Source organism: Macadamia integrifolia, unplaced genomic scaffold (assembly GCF_013358625.1).
Source record: "Macadamia integrifolia cultivar HAES 741 unplaced genomic scaffold, SCU_Mint_v3 scaffold39, whole genome shotgun sequence".
NCBI classification, from domain to species: Eukaryota; Viridiplantae; Streptophyta; class Magnoliopsida; order Proteales; family Proteaceae; genus Macadamia; species Macadamia integrifolia.
Genome location: NW_024869937.1, coordinates 222,883 through 240,802, shown reverse-complemented (window position 1 = coordinate 240,802; position 17,920 = coordinate 222,883). Strand labels below are relative to the sequence as shown.

The window sequence follows — 17,920 nt, the reverse complement described above, 5'->3', positions numbered from 1 at the left end:
GTTAACCCTGTCTTTTGTTGATAAGAATCAGTACACTCTGTATAAGGTTGCTCCTCCGAATAAAATTCAATGGTATTCATAGAGATGATGTCTTCATCCATAGGATCCCAAGTACCTGGATCAATCAAAACGAGCAATCGTTCTTATAACACTACCCCACAGGGAAAGCGATTTGACTAATAGCATGATCATTGACATGGACAGATGTAGTTCAAACTTGCACAAGGAAGGGGCTGCTGGCCCCCATCGAACCTAATTCAATGCTGGAGCAGCCAACACAAACCAGGCCCATCAAGCCAGCTATAAAGGAGCACTGTTGCCTCCTTCGAGGCAGCTGTAAAGGGGCACTGTTGTCTCCTTTGATCACAAGGAATTCTCTAGAATTGTCAAGTGGACCTTCTAGAGTCAGCCAGCTGTCCCTTACTAATGGAAGAAAGAAGCTACATGAAGAAGACCACAGAAAGTACCAATCAAATTCAGCAAGTAGCTTATGTTTAGTTTCCTTTTTGTCTTGTTTGACAAGTTAGTTACTATTTTTTTTCCTTAGGTTAGTTCCCTTTTATTAGAGGAAGTCATTAGCTAGTAGTTTCTATTTGTGTGTTTGTTTGGTCAAGAAGTAATTGGTTAGCAGGGATTAGTTAGTTTCTAATTTTGAAAGTTTCCTTTTCTTTGTAAGCAATGTAAGGCTATTTAAAGCCCATCAATTAATGAAGAACACAGATTTGAAGTTGTTAAAAATCGAGTTAAACTCATGGCTGAGATAGCAGAAACTAGAGAGCGTGAGTTGCCTAAAACATGAGAGGTGAGATGCCCAAAACCTATCCCTTCTTCTTCCCTCTTCTCAACCCCTCCATCGATTCCTTTACTATTTTCCTATTTTCTCTTTATTCTTCTGCTCAGAGAGAGTGATCTGAGGGTTGTTCTAAGTCTATTTGAAGGCCAGAAGCACATATAGAAGCCCAGATTGAGACCCAGCCAAGAAGACCAGAATCGTTCTCCATTGTAATGGTTTTACAAGCCTTGATCAATCTGCCCTGGAACTCACCAACCACAGGCCAGAACCAAGAGCCCTATCACGGGTTTGAACCTTGGTCTAGGAGGGCCACTCGACCAGCATTCCAGGACCTTTGGAGGTCCTGCTGCTAGTTGTTTTCCTTCTCAACTAAAGCACTTCCAGCCACCTTTTGGGGGTTGCTTAGGATCAATTCTATCAGCACTCGAACTTGATTTGAAGACCATCTGAATCTGATTTTGTGAGTTACTAATTTCTCTTGGTTTTCAGCCCTAGTTAAGTGTTTTCCTTTGGGTCCCTGATCTGTAATTCAGATCTGAGTCTTGGTTTGGAGTTGATGATCAACTGGGTTGTTTACTCTTGTAAACCAGCTTACATCATGGTCTGCAGTGGCTTACCATGTCAATCTATCATCATTACATTAAAAACAAATAAAACAAAAAGGCAACTATGTAGAAAGAAACCGCTTTTTTAAATATGACAAAAAAAAAGAGCATATCTACCAAATGAATCTAGAAAAGAAAACGATCGTATATGAAATGCCCTATTACAGAGTTGAGAAGACACTAATCAGTGAGTTTCACAATGTGTCCACATTTCCTTGTGCATCAACATGCTCAAAGAACAGTTACAAGGTTTGCATGGAAAAATAAAATAAACCAGGTATATGTAAGAATGCACTGATGCAAGGAAACCTCAATTTGTATCTTTGACATCAGACCTTCATGCTGACAAGGGCAGTTTGCAGATAATGGATCTTATGCTTCATCTCTTCAATTAGCTTCTCTTGTTCTTTAAGATGAAGGCCCTTAGCATTCAGTTTTTGGACACTTTCCTCCAACACGGACTCTGCATTTATATTTTCAGATAATCATACAAGAAAAGTGACTTTTATATATAAAATTAGAGCAAATAAATTGAGATGAGAGACAAAGAAAACTAAAAATGTTACTAAAAATTATAGCAAGGAAAACTTGTTAGTCATCACTGTGATCATTTTTTTGGGTGAAATAATTGAAGGCCTGAGGAGCTCTGCTTTCCTTGATGAAACTACCTCAATAATGTGAAATTCAGATTGTGTCATCCATAAAATGGAGTGATTTTTTTTTTTCCTTCCGACTTTGGAATAATTGATAGATACTACTGGGAAAGAGATGCTCTGAACCAATGGAATTAATTCTTCGTATTCAAAAAAGATCGATAGCTCTGTCCTAGCTTAAGATGTTTGACCGAACTATTAGAGATATCAGTTATATCAGTCTAAGGGCAGTATTGTAATTTATCTCATTATGTTTTATTTCCCTTTTCCTCCTTAGGGTGTATGTGTAATTTCCCTCCTTAGGGAGGTTTGTGTAATACCTTGTAAATATATTAGTAAAGGATATATTAGTGTAGGTGAGGTTATCTCTCACAATACACTATTCCAACATCCATCGATTCTCTCTTTTCTCCCTCTTCTACTTCTCCATCTTCTTCCTCTTCTCACATCTCATTGTTTCTCTCCATTCACATATTTCAACTTGGTATCAGAGGTCCTTATTGTAAGGTTGGTTTGAGAGTCGAACTACTTGTCTTCCTCCTTCTCTTCTCTTTAGAACCCTAGGTTACAAAGAGGTTCCAAGGAAAGGGTCTTTCATGTAAGAAGATTGAAGAAACCTTGAGGGAGGCATGCAAGGAGACCATAGAGACACCAATGGGAGTTTTTCTTTGAAGGAATGAACACTTGCAGGTTGCAAGAACCGAAACCAGGCCTAGGTAAAGTTACCTCCAACCCTGGATTGTTTTTTCCATTCCTCTCTCATCTAGTCAGCTTTGGAGCTAAAACCAAGCCCATTTGGATCGCCCTAGGGTGTACTTTCAGCCCTATTGGTCTCGCTACAAGCCTCCTTGAGTTGGGCAGCCACAACTCAAAGTTATCAGTCCAAATAGGGTACCGCCTGCCCTGTTTTTTGGTGTTTTTACTCCTAAAAATTGTTTGTGACGCTTCCGATTGCCATTTTCTTGTGAGGTATGATGTTTAGGGGTATTTAGCTCTTATGTTATGATCCTACACCTTGAAAGAGGTAAATGTTATGAATTCCTTTGAAGTGTATGCTTGGATTGGTGGCTGGATTTTTTTTCTGGTTCAGGGAAAGCAATTTTTTGGGTAGAGTTTATACTCCCCACCTTGTGTGTGACCCTTTATCTGCAATATGTCTGAAGATAGTGGCCTTGGAGCCCTCTTTGGTGATGTTTCAGCCACTGCATCGAATAGTGTCCCTCCTACTCCTATGTTTTTTGATAACCCCCATCTCAGATTTCTATTGTGAAGTTGGACACCACCAACTATTTCGATTGGGCCCATTCTGTGAAACTTTCCTTGTGGAGTAGGGGAAAGCTAGGGTATATTACAGATTCCATCGAGGCTCTTCAACCAGATGACCTGACATATCTAAAGTGGGAGACTGAAAACTCCACTGTTATGACATGGCTGATTTTCTCTATGAAACCTGAAATTGGAAGAAGGTTTATGAGAAAAAAAACTGCCAAGGATATTTGGGACAGTGTTACTAAGACCTTTGACCGTGTGGGTGATTCGGCCAAGGTTTATCAATTACTTCAGAAGGTTATTGGCATGAAGCAAGGAGATAAAACCATTTCTGAGTACTACAACATTGTCATTAGTCTCTGGGAGGAGTATGATCACTATAGAGACCTCCAACTGTCTAATCCTGAGGATGAAGCTAAGGTTTACCGGACACTTGAGAAGAAGAGGGTTCTTCTGTTGATTGGTGGGTTAAATCCCGAATATGAGTCTTTCCGGATACAAATATTGGGCCAGTCTCCACTTCCATCCCTTGATGAAGTGTGTAGATATTTACAGCTTGAAGAGACCAGGCGGGTGGCCATGGCACATGCTCCTCCTCTTGAGCGATCCACTCTTACTACTAGCTCTCAGAAAGATTGGCGTGGTGGTGGCCGAGGCCAAGGCCCACCTCGTGGAGAGGATAGACATTGTGATCATTATGGGAAGTCTAGGCACACCAAAGATAGATGTTGGGCTCTTCATGGTCGACATCCTTGTGGCGGTTCTAATGGTGCACGTGGTGGCCATAGTAGGGGAACTAGAACCCACAGTGTTGAGACTGAGCATGCTACTACAGGGTCTTCTCCTAGCCCACAGCCAGAGCATAGTTCCCTTACTAGGGAAGATATTGCAACATTCCGCAGAGTCATGCCTCAACTGGCAGGCTCATCATCTTCTTCCTTTACAGTGCCAGAGTCCTCAGCTTCTGCTTTGCAGGTTTCCTCATCTGCGCCTTCCACAACTCCATCTTGGGTTATTGATTCAGGTGCTACGGATCATATGACTGGTACGTCTCACTATTATGATACATACTCTATTTTTTCCGGTAGAGATAAGGTCAGGGTTGCCGATGGCTCCATTTCCTCCATTTCTGGTAAAGGTAGCATTCCTGTTACTTCTTCCATTTCACTTGATTTTGTTCTTCACGTTCCTGACCTTACCCGTAATCTCTTATCTGTGAGCCATCAGACAAAATCCTTAAACTGTTGTGTCACTTTTTTTCCTTCTCATTTTCTCTTTCAAGACTTGGTGACGAGGAGGATTATTAGTAGTGGGCATGAGGAGAAAGGACTCTACCTACTTGAACCTAATCACCTTTTTTAACTACAGCTCAGTCCTATGTGTGCGGACGCACTGATAGCAGTTCTTTGGATTATGTGATGCTATGGCACCAACATTTGAGGCATCCATCTTTTGTTGTTATGAGGAAACAGTAACCTCATTTATTTACTTCTTTTCCTAATTCCCATGTCTTTCATTGTGAACCGTGCATTTTTGCTAAACATTACCGTTCCTCTTATCCTTATCATGGTAATAGATCGACTGTTCCTTTTCATATTGTGCACTCTGATGTTTGGGGCCCTTCTACTACTACTTCTTTACTTGGCTTTTGGTACCTTGTTTCTTTTGTTGATGATTTTTCCCGTGCTACTTGGACTATTCTGATGAAGCACAAGAGTGATGTGTATGATGCCTTTAAAATTTTTATCATATGGTATGTACACAATTTGACACCAAAATTAAAATTGTTCGCTCTGACAAAATGGGGGAGTATATGTAATGCAGGAGTAGATTACAAGAAACTACCCTAACAGTTTACAACCCCAAACAAGATAAATAAGACTAGGAAACAAAGAAATAAGACCATTAAATAAACCCACAAGGATACAATACCCATATAGGAGCAAAACAAGCCCAAAACCCAACCCGATAGGAGAGAGAAAGACTTGCTATAAAGCTGGGCAGAGAGAGGTGCGGCCAGGTCTATAAGAGTCCAATTAAGCTGCACTCTTAGGTGTAGATCGTCCCTAGGGAGGGTACAAAATCCCCCAAAGTTGAGAGGATTCTGACAGTTGGTTGTGAAGTTACAAGCTTTCTTGATTTTCTGACCTCGGAGAGAGAAAACTGAAAAGAACCTTCAAGAACAGCAGTTGAATGCTTCCAACAGTGACTAGGTAAGGATCGTGGGACCCTTATGAGGCCTAGAATACCCTGATTGAAGACCTGGCTGAACAGAGTACAGAAGAGAGAAAGAGAGGAGATTGATCTCTCTCCTATTCCCACTAGGATTGCTGATCGGTTCTGATTTCTGCTGACTTTTATCAAAATCTGAATTATACCTCTTGAATGTTACAGCAAATAAAATAAAAAAAGAAGAATAAAACAGATGGTGGGTTGAGAAGGGTGAAAGAGAATAAAGGAAGTGACTATCTCAGCCTGGGCTTCTCACCCACAGCTATCTCAGCTACTCTAAGCATTTAGTTGCAAACTTTCTTTCATAAATACAAACTTTTTTTCATTCAAATCTGTCAAATAATGGTACATATGCCTCTCTATTTATAGAGGGAAAGTTTACAATCATACTAAGACTAGGAGCTAGTTTCCAAAGAAGACTAGACACTCCTACTACAACTAGGAATTCAAAATAGAACTAGGACTTGACTTTATGACTCCAACATGGAGTAGGACAAACTAACTAATAGTCCATATAGGACTTTACAACCAACTAATGGCCTAATAGGCCTTTATTGAATTAAATAGCAATTAATTAAACTAATGATTTAAATCCATTTAAATCCCGTTTTCCTACCTTCTACCCATATTTTAAGCCCATTAAAGTGGCTCATTTCAAAGAAAACTCATGGGGTCAAAGGCCCAACACATACATAATACAACCCAAGGCTTATTTGTAATAAAATAAGCCTAAGTGACTTATCTACATCAATATGTATGGTGGTCTTCAAGACTTTTTTACTGACCATTGCATTATCCATCAGCTAGCTTGTGTTGACACACCCCAACAAAATGGGGTAGCTGAGAGGAAAAACCACCATTTGTTGTAGGTCAGTAGGAGTCTTCTCTTTGGCATGTATGTTCCTAAAACTTTTTGGTCTGATGCTCTGCTTACTGCTACTTTTTTGATCAGCCGTATGCCAACACCACTCCTTGGCTCCAAAACTCCCTTGGACATCTTGTCTTCTCAGTCTTCTTCTCTCTCTTCCACCCAAAGTGCTTGGGTGTATCTGTTATGTCCATGTTAACAAGTCTTTTCGGACTAAACTAGACCCCAAGGTACTTAAATGTATCTTTCTTGGCTACTCCTCCACTACTAAGGGATACAAGTGCTATCATCCTTCTTCCAGACAAAGGCTTCTCTCTAAAGATGTCACCTTCCTTGAGTCTGCTCCTTTTTTTGTCTCTCCTCAAACCTCAGCATCCTTTTCAGGGGGAGCATAATGGGGGTGAAAAGGCTACTGATGAGATCCCTTTTCTATCCCCATTGCCTATCTCTCTTCCTATGCTTGGCATTGGGAAACATAAAGAGGTGGATATTATTGATGTTGGTGATCATTCAAGAGGTGGTTTAAGTTCAGGTAATGATAAGGAGACCATTGTGTACACAAGGAGGAACAAGAAGACCTGCCAAGAGTCCTCTTTGAATCCAACTCCTGAGATCCACCCTCCTTAGTCAGGTAATATCCTTCCTACCACATCAGAGTTAGATCTTCCTATTGCTATTAGGAAGGGAAAGAGAGTTTGTACTAATCCTATAACCCAGTTTGTTCCCTATGACTCTCTATCCCCTGCAGGTGTTGCATTTACTATTGCTCTCTCATCTGCTTCTATTCCCAAGAATGTTTCTGAAGCTATGTCTGACCCAAAGTGGAAGCAAGCTATGACTGAGGAAATGATGGCCCTTGAAAAAAATTGTACCTGAAAGTTGGTTGACCTTCCAAGGGGGAGAACTCCAGTTGGATGCAAGTAGGTCTACACAATCAAGTACCGGTCAGATGGTACTATTGAGAGGTACAAAGCAAGGCTGGTGGCACAAGGATACAGCCAAGTGTATGGGATTGACTATCAGGAGACATTTGCTCATGTGGCTAAGCATAACACCATAAGGGTCCTTTTATCTCTGGCAGCAAATAAGGATTGGCCATTGTATCAATTAGATGTAAAGAATGCCTTCCTACATGGTGACTTAGAAGAGGAAATGTATATGCAAACTCCTCCTGGATTCAAGTTCCCTTCAGCTGCAAGAAAGGTGTGTCTTCTCAAGAAGGCTTTGTATGGTCTTAAACAATCCCCGAAGGCCTAGTTTAAAAGGTTCCAACAGGCCATCCTGAAGAATGGCTATTCCCAAAGTCAGGCTGATCACACTCTGTGCACTAAGCGTGGTAATGGCACCATCACAGCTTTAATTGTTTATGTTGATGACATTGTGGTAACTGGAGATAACAAAACTGAGATAGTCAAAAACTGAGATAGTCAATCTGAAGAACTACTTAGCCCAACAGTTTGAGATTAAGGATCTAGGGTCCTTAAAGTATTTCTTGGGGATTGAAGTGTCTAAACCCAAGAAGGGGATAAATATATGCCAAAGGAAGTTTATTCTAGACCTCTTGAAAGAAACAGGAATGTTGGGTAGTAAGCCTGCAAGTTCTCCTATTGAGCAGAATCATGAGTTGGGGGAAGATGCTAGCCCTTCTCCTGTTGATGCAGGGAAATATCAAAGGCTAGTTGAAAAACTTATTTATTTCTCCTTAACTCGTCCAGATATTACTTTTGCTGTGGGGGTGGTGAGTCAGTTTATGCATGCTCCCAAGAGTAGGCACTAGGATGCGGTTTACCACATCATCCGGTATTTGAAGTCCTCTCTAGGAAAAGGACTACTTTTTGCCAAGCATAACCATATAAGGTAGAAGGCTTCACTGATGCAGATTGGGCTGGCTCAGTTTCTGATAAGAGATCTACATCAGGCTATTGCACATTTATAGGTGGAAATCTAGTTACATGGCAGAACAAGAAACAATCTGTGGTGGCTCGGTCTAGTGCAGAGGTAGAATTTAGAGCTATGGCTCATGGAGTGTGTGAGCTTCTCTGGTTAAGAAGGCTTGTCCAAGAATTGGGTATTGATACTGAGGCATCTATGAGGCTTTATTGTGACAAGGCTGCCATAAGTATAGCCCACAACCCTGTGCAGCATGACAGGACGAAGCACATAGAGGTGGACAGACACTTCATTAAGGAGAAGATTGACACCGGTTATATGTGCACACCTTTTGTGAGGACTGGAAATCAGCTAGCGAATATCTTCACAAAGGGTCTTATCCATCATCAGTTCAGTTCTCTATTGTCCAAGCTAGGAATGCATGATATTTATTCTCCAGCTTGAGGGAGAGTGTTAAAGATATCAGTTATGTTAGTCTAAGGGTAGTACTGTAATTTATCTCATTATGTTTTATTTTCCTTTTCCTCCTTAGGGAGGTATGTGTAATTTCCCTCCTTAGGGAGATTTGTGTAGTACCTTGTAAATATATTAGTAAAGGATATATTGGTGCAAGTGAGGTTATCTCTCACAATACACTATTCCAACATCCATCGATTCTCTCTCTTCTACTTCTCCATCTTCTTCTCCATCTCACATCTCATTGTTCCTCTCCATTCACACTTTTCAACTCGAACCCCAATCTCTTGATTGATCTGATCAGACGCTTGCTTTCTTCACGTGGGACTATTCCGAAATGCCAAGATTGGGCCCTCCAGAGGCCAAAAAAGAGAGTGGACGGCTAAGAAAACCCTAGTTAGTGAGTGGAGAATGAAACAACATGCTTCCATTCTCTATACACTTATCACTCCTCAATCCGAACATCAACCGATGCCACTCGATATTCTCTCATATATGGAATGGAGGTTGTCCTCCGGATTGAGGGTGGTCTTAGATAAGTCCCTTCTTTGCACGTTTTGATGGAAGCTGAATGGGTGAGAGCACAATATGACCAGTTTAATATAATCGAGGAAAAGTGCCTAAACATGATTTTCCATGACCAGTGTTATCCAAGAAGAATAGCACAGGCTTATAACAAGAAATTTTGACCTTAAAGTTTCAAAATTGGGAAGGGAAGAGGATCCGATAGAGCAGACTTGTGGAAGACAAAAACGGAAAGAAAGACTGGAGAAAAAAGGGAAATTATTTTAGTAACATTAACTAGCAAAAGCAAAACTACATCACATTAAAGACTATCCCACTAGGAAAATCCTAAAATGACATTCATTCACAAAAGTTGTTTCCAAATTTAAGGCATATCCTTGTCAAATGGATGAGAGCCAAAAACAGTACAGGAAAAGTACTACAGGACATGGACATTATATTTATCACAAGATGGAAACAAAATAATTGAAAAACAGCATTCAAAATTGAAATAAATTCAAAGTGAATAAGTGGGACATTTTATCTTATCCACAAGCTGAGACCTATATATTTGTACTTGAACAAAATTTATTTATCTTGTGTCCTACAAATCCTTAAGAGGAGTTGGCCCAACCCTTGTCGAATGAATAAAATTCCTTATTTTTGTTTAAAAAAGAAGTTATCATGTCTCTTGTTTTTCAACTTTTACTCACTATTTATATATAATTTTCATGTGTGCCAACTGAGTTTAAGAACATGTATTCTGAGCACACTTATCGGAGACCAAAATATATTATAAGTTTATAACCATACTTCATAACACATGAACTGAAAAGGCGTGCATGCTCTTTTCGTTTGTTGAGGTCAGTCTTTTCTACACTTCATTTGTATATAAAACATACATTTGGCAGCCACTTAAGGATTTCTTCACAACCATGATTCATAAGAAACTAACATTAAACCCTAGCATACAAACCCCCAAATGTAAAAGTTCATATGCATCTCAGGAAAGAAGACCGAAGAGAAAAGAACACTCCAAGGTTCCATAGTATATAACATGATAGTCATTTAATGTCTTCCCCAACTACATGAAGGAAGGTGTATAATACAAGCAATACAAGATATAGAACACCATGATAAGCAAAACTGAAGCTGCGCTCATTTCAAAATTCTGGGCTGATCTCCTCGAGTCAGGAACCTTAGGAGTCAAATCTACCCTTCAAATTAACTTAGAGTTAATGGCTGACCACTAATAATGTATCAAGCAATAACCAGAACTAGAAAATTTATCAATATTTGGAAAGATATGAAGTAGGTTGAAGTTGCAGTTAAAGCTTCTTTTGTTATGTGTATTGGTGTAGAAACGCAACCCTAAAAGCGATGCAAAAGGAAATGGAAAAACAAGAACAAAAAATGCACACAGGTTTACGAGGTTTAGCAAGATTGCCTACGTCCTCGATGAGATGAGATTCTGTTTCACTATCAATGGAGAATTGGGTTACAGCGCTCGTCCTCACACCTCTCAGAATTACTTATAGAGAAAGTAAATCTCATTACAAATATATAACAAAAAACCCTAACAGCGCAAAGTACAAAACTGCCCTCAAATAAAAAATTTGAGCAGGAGCTTCGCCCCCTACACCCTCGCTACACAAGGGGGCAGAGGCCCCCTTGCAACCCCCACGGCCCTCTTACCAGCAAGCGGGACTGCCTTTCTGTCAAGGGCCTGCACCAGTACTCCTTGGATTAATCTGAGATAGAATACAAGACATTGACACCAACATATTGTCTCTATTAGGAAAATGCGTGCTTGCTCGAGCAATGACTAGAAGCAAAATTGAAACCAGACAAATACAGTCCTCATCGCAATCAGGGATGTCACAGAGATAAGAAATTTTAGAGAAATAAACGAATCTTGTGAGATAACAGAGCATAAACATGTACAGAACAGATGGATATAAACATCGAATTAGAATCATAAGAGGCAATGAATGAGGAAACAGAATCCAAAGTACTCAAAAAGAGAAGGTAACATTAACAATTACCCATATGCGCAATCTTGAGCTTCATCTGCTGCACTTCGCAGATCACGTCATTGTTCTGATCTCTGCAAATAGTTGCAGAGCCCGCTTGAGACACCGGAGGTGTCGTTCCCGACAGAGCGATTACGGCCGTAAACAAGGCGGGAAGCAAAACCAGAAAAGCAGCCATGCCACTGCGTCGGAAAGAACAGAATCGACCCGGCTGATCTGATTTATATCAGAGCAAAAAAGAGACTGGAAAAATGGCCCATTTCCTCTTACATTGAGGACGGCAACCATGAGGTCTCGGGTTCGAGCCTACCAGTCATATCCCCATAAGGCTGTGTTTCGAACCATTGAGAAGAAAAGAAAACTGTATAAATAAGGGTTTATATAGAATTAGGGTTAAAACAGGTCCGACTCCGAGGGTCAGAGATTTTCAACTCTAATCTCTCTCTTAGAATTAAAAATCTTGGCTTAGGCTTTGTTCGAGTTTAGGGTGGGCCAAGGCGGATTTGAACCAATAGGGTCAAATTTATACCCTTAAATTTCACTCAGAATCGAGTTTTAATAGAAAAACGAATCAAGTCAATCTAAGTTATGTCCATTATTTCAAAAAATGGTCTGGATGAATAGTGTATCTGGATTAATATGGTCAGTGTTTTGACAGTCGTAAAATAGCTTGCTTTGTGACTGTTTTATAACCGTTTGGGAGCTCCTTTGGGCATAGTTTTTGGCCATTCTTCTTTTATGAATAGGACAATCCCAAGGGAGTTTGTGCCGGTCATTGGCAGCATACTGGGACACCTTTTGGGGTGATTTTATGAAAAATGGTGAGGGTTAAGCTAGGAGGATCTCAAGTGCACCATGAATTTTGGGGTCATCTGATTTTGTTTTTGCAGCGAAAGTTGTTTCAATGCTAAGAGACAATTTTTGGAACTCCAAAAAAGTGTTTGATTTTTATGTTTTACGAAACATTTTCAACAATGTAGTCGGGTCGAAGACACGAGTGAAGACATGATGTTACAGGTATGCAACTCACAAGTGAAAGCATGACACTGGAGTTGCAGTTATGCTTCATGGATATGAGGTTCAGAAAGATGAAGACAATCCAAAATTGTGAGCTTCGCACAACCAAGTTGGAATAGCCGCATCTGGATAACGAGAAGTTTCAACAATGGGTTGGGGTTGGGGTAGGTCGAGTAAAGTATCAGAGTTTTCACAATTTTTGTCCCTCCCACTTGTTTCTAGAAATAGAAAAACAAGTTTGACTTATTTCTCCATTCTTGTTTCAAGACACAGAAATAGACATAAAATTTCTAATTCTGTTTCCAAAAACAAGTGAAACAAACAGAAAAATCAAATGATTTTTGGGGTGTTATTCCGTTTCTGAACACAAAAAAATAGGAAAACACGTTTTAGGAAACAAAAAGCAAGCGGACCCTTTAACTTGGAGAAATCTTGCAAGGGAACTTAAAAAGAAAAAACAAACCACAAAAGCATCAATGGAAGATCAACCTTCAAGAGGTATATGAATGGTTATGAGCTTAATTTGTGTATCGTCCTTAAAAATGAATTTGCATGGCTTAACTTGTGTATCTCACTACATAGAGGGTTATGTATTGAGCTTATAGTTTGTATATCTGCCTCGTAGAGACATTACATGGTTAATTTGAAGAACTCAACATTATTCAAAAAAAAAAAAAAAATCAACATTATGCTTAATTGGAGTATTATTTGGGTTTAGTGTGAACCATTGAGACACCATGTAAGGTTAAGTATTCGCCTTATAACACTACCTTGTGGTGCATTAGAGAGAAGCACCGGTTTGATAGTGAGCCATAAAATGTTGGGTTCGTTGTGAGCCCATAAAATAATAGCGGTTTGTAGTGTGCTATATAAATTACATTGCAAGGGTTTTATTGATATTCAGTAAAGTAATTAAGTTAGTAAGATTTCAAGTGCACTCTTGGGAGTGGATATAGTCAAGGTTGCCGAACCACTATAAATGTTTGTGTCTTCATTTTCGCTATTGTTATTGTTTTAACCTTATATTGTATGAATAGGTTCTTGTCCATTGGCAAATTTTTTAACTATCAATTAGCAAATGTTTTATCCCTGACAATAGCCACAATAATTTCTTTCCATTCTTCATATGCTATTTATATGGAAAATAGAAATAAAATCATTTTCAGAAAAGAAAAAACTAACACCTTTTTTTTTTTTTTGGTGAGAGAAAAACTCAACACTCATGCTATTCTAACACCCGCAATGTGGTGGATTAACTCTAATCAATCACAATAGTCTGCATCCTCTCAATCACAGGTAACCCTCTCTCAACCAAACCCTACAACACTTTGCCTTCCAAACTATGACTTAACCATTATGATTTGTGCCGTTGTCTCCAATACATGTCAAAATACATATGGATGGGCTACTTGTTTTTCACATAAAGGAAAATGTATCTCATTCACCGCTAATTACTTATTGATAGGAAACCCTATTGAACCAAGTGCATGGGGGGTCTTACTTGGACTTCAGGAGGCTCGATTGAAGGGTTGGAATATTAAGGAAGTTTGCAGTAATTCTAAGGAATTAGTACTCTTATTATTTGACCAAACATCCACATAATGGCTTTGGAGCATAATTTCCCTTTGCTTGGATGTCTATAACCTACTTTCTACCTTCCCTTTTCGGCTTAGTCCCACCAATGGCATGGTTGTTCTTTTGGCTAATTTAGTCCACAAGATTATGAAAAGAAAAAATTTGTGTCCATATTTAATGATGATATTAATGTTTTCAATGTTTTATCTTAAAGAAAATGGCAAATATTTTTAAAATATAAGATTCTTATAATTCTAATTCACCCCTCTTGGATTGGTAGTTTATTTTGAAAAGAAAATAAATAACAAATCAAACGTATCTAGGCATAGCCTACATCAGAGACACTTTTCCATGTATGTTTTAGGAGAGGGTTCCCCACAACGCCAGTGTGAGGAGGAATATGCATGCCATACCAATGGTTGTGTGAATGTAAATTGTTTGTATTAGAGTCCACATAGTCAAAGTATGAGAGAGAAAATAATAAAGAATCTCATGTGTGATGGGGAAATAGTACTTTAACATAATAGAAATTATTTTTTCCATTTATTTTTCCATTAGAGATACTCATCTGGACTGAAACTTGACATATAAACAGAAGACATATCCTAAGTTTTCCTCAAAATTTGGATCACATCTAATCCACCATATGGTATAAATTTTTACCGTTAAAATTACCTTATCATAACCCTAAGGCTAATGCTTCTCTTAGGATGCCTTTGGCCTTCTTTTTATATGTTTTAATGAATCAAATTCTTTTTCTTTATGAAAAAAGATTGAAAGGGAGAAATTCAACTTTATCCTCTGACTTCCAAGTTCCAGTCACTCAGCATGGAGTGGTAAATATTTCACTTGACTAATTTGTCCCTTCCTTCTATTATTGTTGCCATCGTATTGGTTTTTTTTTTTTTTTTCCTCTTCAGGGCTGAGAGGTTGAAGATAGCCTCCTTGCATTGTTAACTAAAACCCTCATTATTCCAACTTCCCATAAATTCCCGACTCTATCTTATTCCATTCCTTCCCCATCTTTTATTATTCTCCATAAATAACCTCCCTTAAGAAGTAGCTTCCAATTCTGTAGACTTTATTCATCTTTGCTTGTTGGTTCAGGAATGTAGAGTATTTACGGGATTGTCACTACATCTTTGAATTAAGGTATTTACCATTCTTATGAGCCCATAATGACCTTAAAACAAGAGTTTTGGATCCCGGGATCACACCATTTTTTTTTTTTTGGTGAAAGGGATCACACCAGTTGCCTATGCACCAGTTGGATTCTTAATTTCACTGGCGTATGTACTATTGCCTATGGTTTGTATTTACTCCTTTTACCTCTCTTATTGACTCAATATATTGGGTATGGATGCTTCATCCGTGCAAATTATTTGGGACTCATCTTTCTTACATTCTTCAATATTTTCCTCCTTTCACCCTTTTTGAATTTAATTTCCATTGATTCAGTGTTTTCATTTCAAGTTTTACTAACATGTCTTATAATATTACTTATAGTATATACATGCTTGTGCTGCCCAGAGTTTGTGATGCATTTTTCTTTGTTTTTAAATTATATAATTCAATATCTAGGGACAAAGGGGCATATTGAAATTTCTAGATGCATGAGTGTCCAATTTTTTTTTTCTTAGTATTTGAATTATAGGTATGAATGCGGCCTTATATTCTACACCTCTTAGTTTAAAACAACCAAATTGGCATCAGTGGTAGGTCAAATCGGGCTTTAACTAGAACCATCCACCTTTATGTTCCTCTTTATCATTTTGGTACATTGGTTTTAAAGAAAATTTGCACATTAGCTGAAAAAAGGGTTAGGGAACCACCACTTTCTTTTTACCATGTAGTCCAGCTCTTATGTTACTAGAGCTCATATGACATACAATGTTTTTTCTTTTAAAGTACATAAGTTTTTTCATGATTTACCTTTGGCTTTATACATAAAAATTATTTAGTTGAAACCACCAAATATCTTTGAAACCCTCCTCTCAAAGTTATAGCTAATGCTTCCAAGCTTAGTGCTATCCTTTTTGAATTTTCATATATCAAACACATTGTTACACTAATATATTGATAGATGCAAGTCCGTTCCTCTTTTGCAAATCTCATGTATTTATGTGCAGTTCCATTCTTGACCTAATATAATGTAGGTTAAGCTATGGTCGTAGAAACCCCATTTAGTATTCCCTTTGAAGCAACATATGTAGTAAGGTCTCATGGTTACTTGTAAATTCTAAGCTCTACGTGATGGTTCTTTAATTCAAATTGATAGAGCATTTGGAACATGAGTATGTCTTAAGCATGTTCCAAGGAAATGGTAATTTGAATTTACCAAAACCCTTTTTGTTCATCCGCTCATAGCGTAGTCAATTAAGATAATCATCCACACAAAACTATAGCATTCATGATATGTCAACAACCAAAGATCATTCTCATGTAATGGAATCGAAAAAGATAACTTCTGTAATAGTATTTTCACAATTATTTCAAGAAAGTGGAATGGTAATGGAATTTTCATAATTTTTAGTTATGATAGCTTGGATGATAATAGCACTTACGCAATTATTTGGGTTAATTGTGATGGTAATGGTATTTATATAATTATTCAATTCAGTTTGTTACAAGTGTCAGTTATTGAATGATATAATACATTCAATATGAGCGTTAGGCAACTCTCTCTATCTCTCTCAAATGGTTACTCGTGCATTTGTACGTCTTTACTTTTATATATATATATATATATATATTAAATACATGGTATGAAAAGAGTGCTTATTTCGAAGCCGATTTTTTCTCGATCCATTAGTCATTTAGTCCATATAATCTTGAATAGAAAATGTAGCTTATAGCAAACTACAAACACTAGGAGTGTAAATTTGGCTCTGACAGCTCGAATTCACCCTGGTTCACCTTGAGCCTATTTCTGACTCTAAGGGTAGGTTAGGGTTGAAAAACACTGACCTTGGGTTAAGGTTGGGTGGGGCCTAACACTGACCCACCCAACCTTGATTTTAATCCTAATTAATATAATATAATTTAGGCTGTCATCCTATCGTTCTATTTAGAATAATGGGTCATTGATTCTTATGGTGTGAATTATTATTGTGTTGCACTTCATTATTTTAATTACATATTGATCATTTGATCTATTGGTGCTCTTATTTATTTATTTATTATTATTATTTTTTTTGCCCTATTTTTTCAATGCATAGGACACAAATGATAAAAATATGGTCAATCAATGTTAGCCTAACCCTGACAAAAATCAGGATCAATTATGGTCAACTCAGGCCAACCCGGCCCAATCAGCATCAATTAGGACTGGGTTTGGATTGGGTTGAGTTTTGCGGACCTAAGATTGGGCTAGGGTTGTAAGAAACCTAGCCCAACTCAACCCTGTTTCACCCCTAAAGTAAACACCCATGGCCAAGGCCTGTAGAGACATGGTTTCAGAAATTGACTCTGAATAAGTGGAATTAGTTAAACTTGATTTCGAATAACACTGATTCCTAAAACTTATTTTGGTGTTAACCATGATTGCTCTTTCATCTTTATTTTAGTACTAATTTTTTTAGATGAATGAAAAATATATTAAAACGGGAAGAAATCTAGTTACAATAGACAAAGAAATTCCACAAAATAAGGGTAAACACTCTACCTAAAGAAAGGTAACCCAAAAGAAGAAGGACAAAGACAAAGTCCTAAGAAAGAGAGCACATAAGTTTTCAGGGTAAAAGATTGTTCTCTAGCTAAGGGGCAGCGATCCATGAGGTAGCACACATGGGCAGAGTTATCAATTCGGCCGAATAATTCGCGAATTATTCGGCCGAACCGAATTTTAAAGAATTTTATCAAAAATTCGAACCGAATCCGAATTAAAAATAAAATTCTTTAAAATTCGCGACTTTTTCAAAACTGAATATAAATCGCGAATAATTCGGACCGAATCCGAATTAAACCGAATTATTCTGTTATTTATTAAAAAAAAAACCAAAAATAAAAAATAAAAAAATAAAAAA

The 17,920-nt window shown here is 38.1% G+C and overlaps 1 protein-coding gene across 1 annotated transcript in view; it reads right to left on the bottom strand.

Moving 5' to 3' along the window:
* Window positions 1-11,648, bottom strand: part of LOC122068419 — a 39,558-nt gene extending 27,910 nt beyond the window's left edge. The window contains exons 1-2 of the mRNA XM_042632273.1: window positions 11,316-11,648; window positions 1,734-1,861 (exon numbers count right to left, since the gene is read on the bottom strand). Coding sequence (XP_042488207.1) covers window positions 1,734-1,861; window positions 11,316-11,481 — 294 coding nt within the window. The 5' untranslated portion in view covers window positions 11,482-11,648. The remainder of the gene's footprint in view (window positions 1-1,733; window positions 1,862-11,315) is intronic.
* Window positions 11,649-17,920: the final 6,272 nt, after the last annotated feature.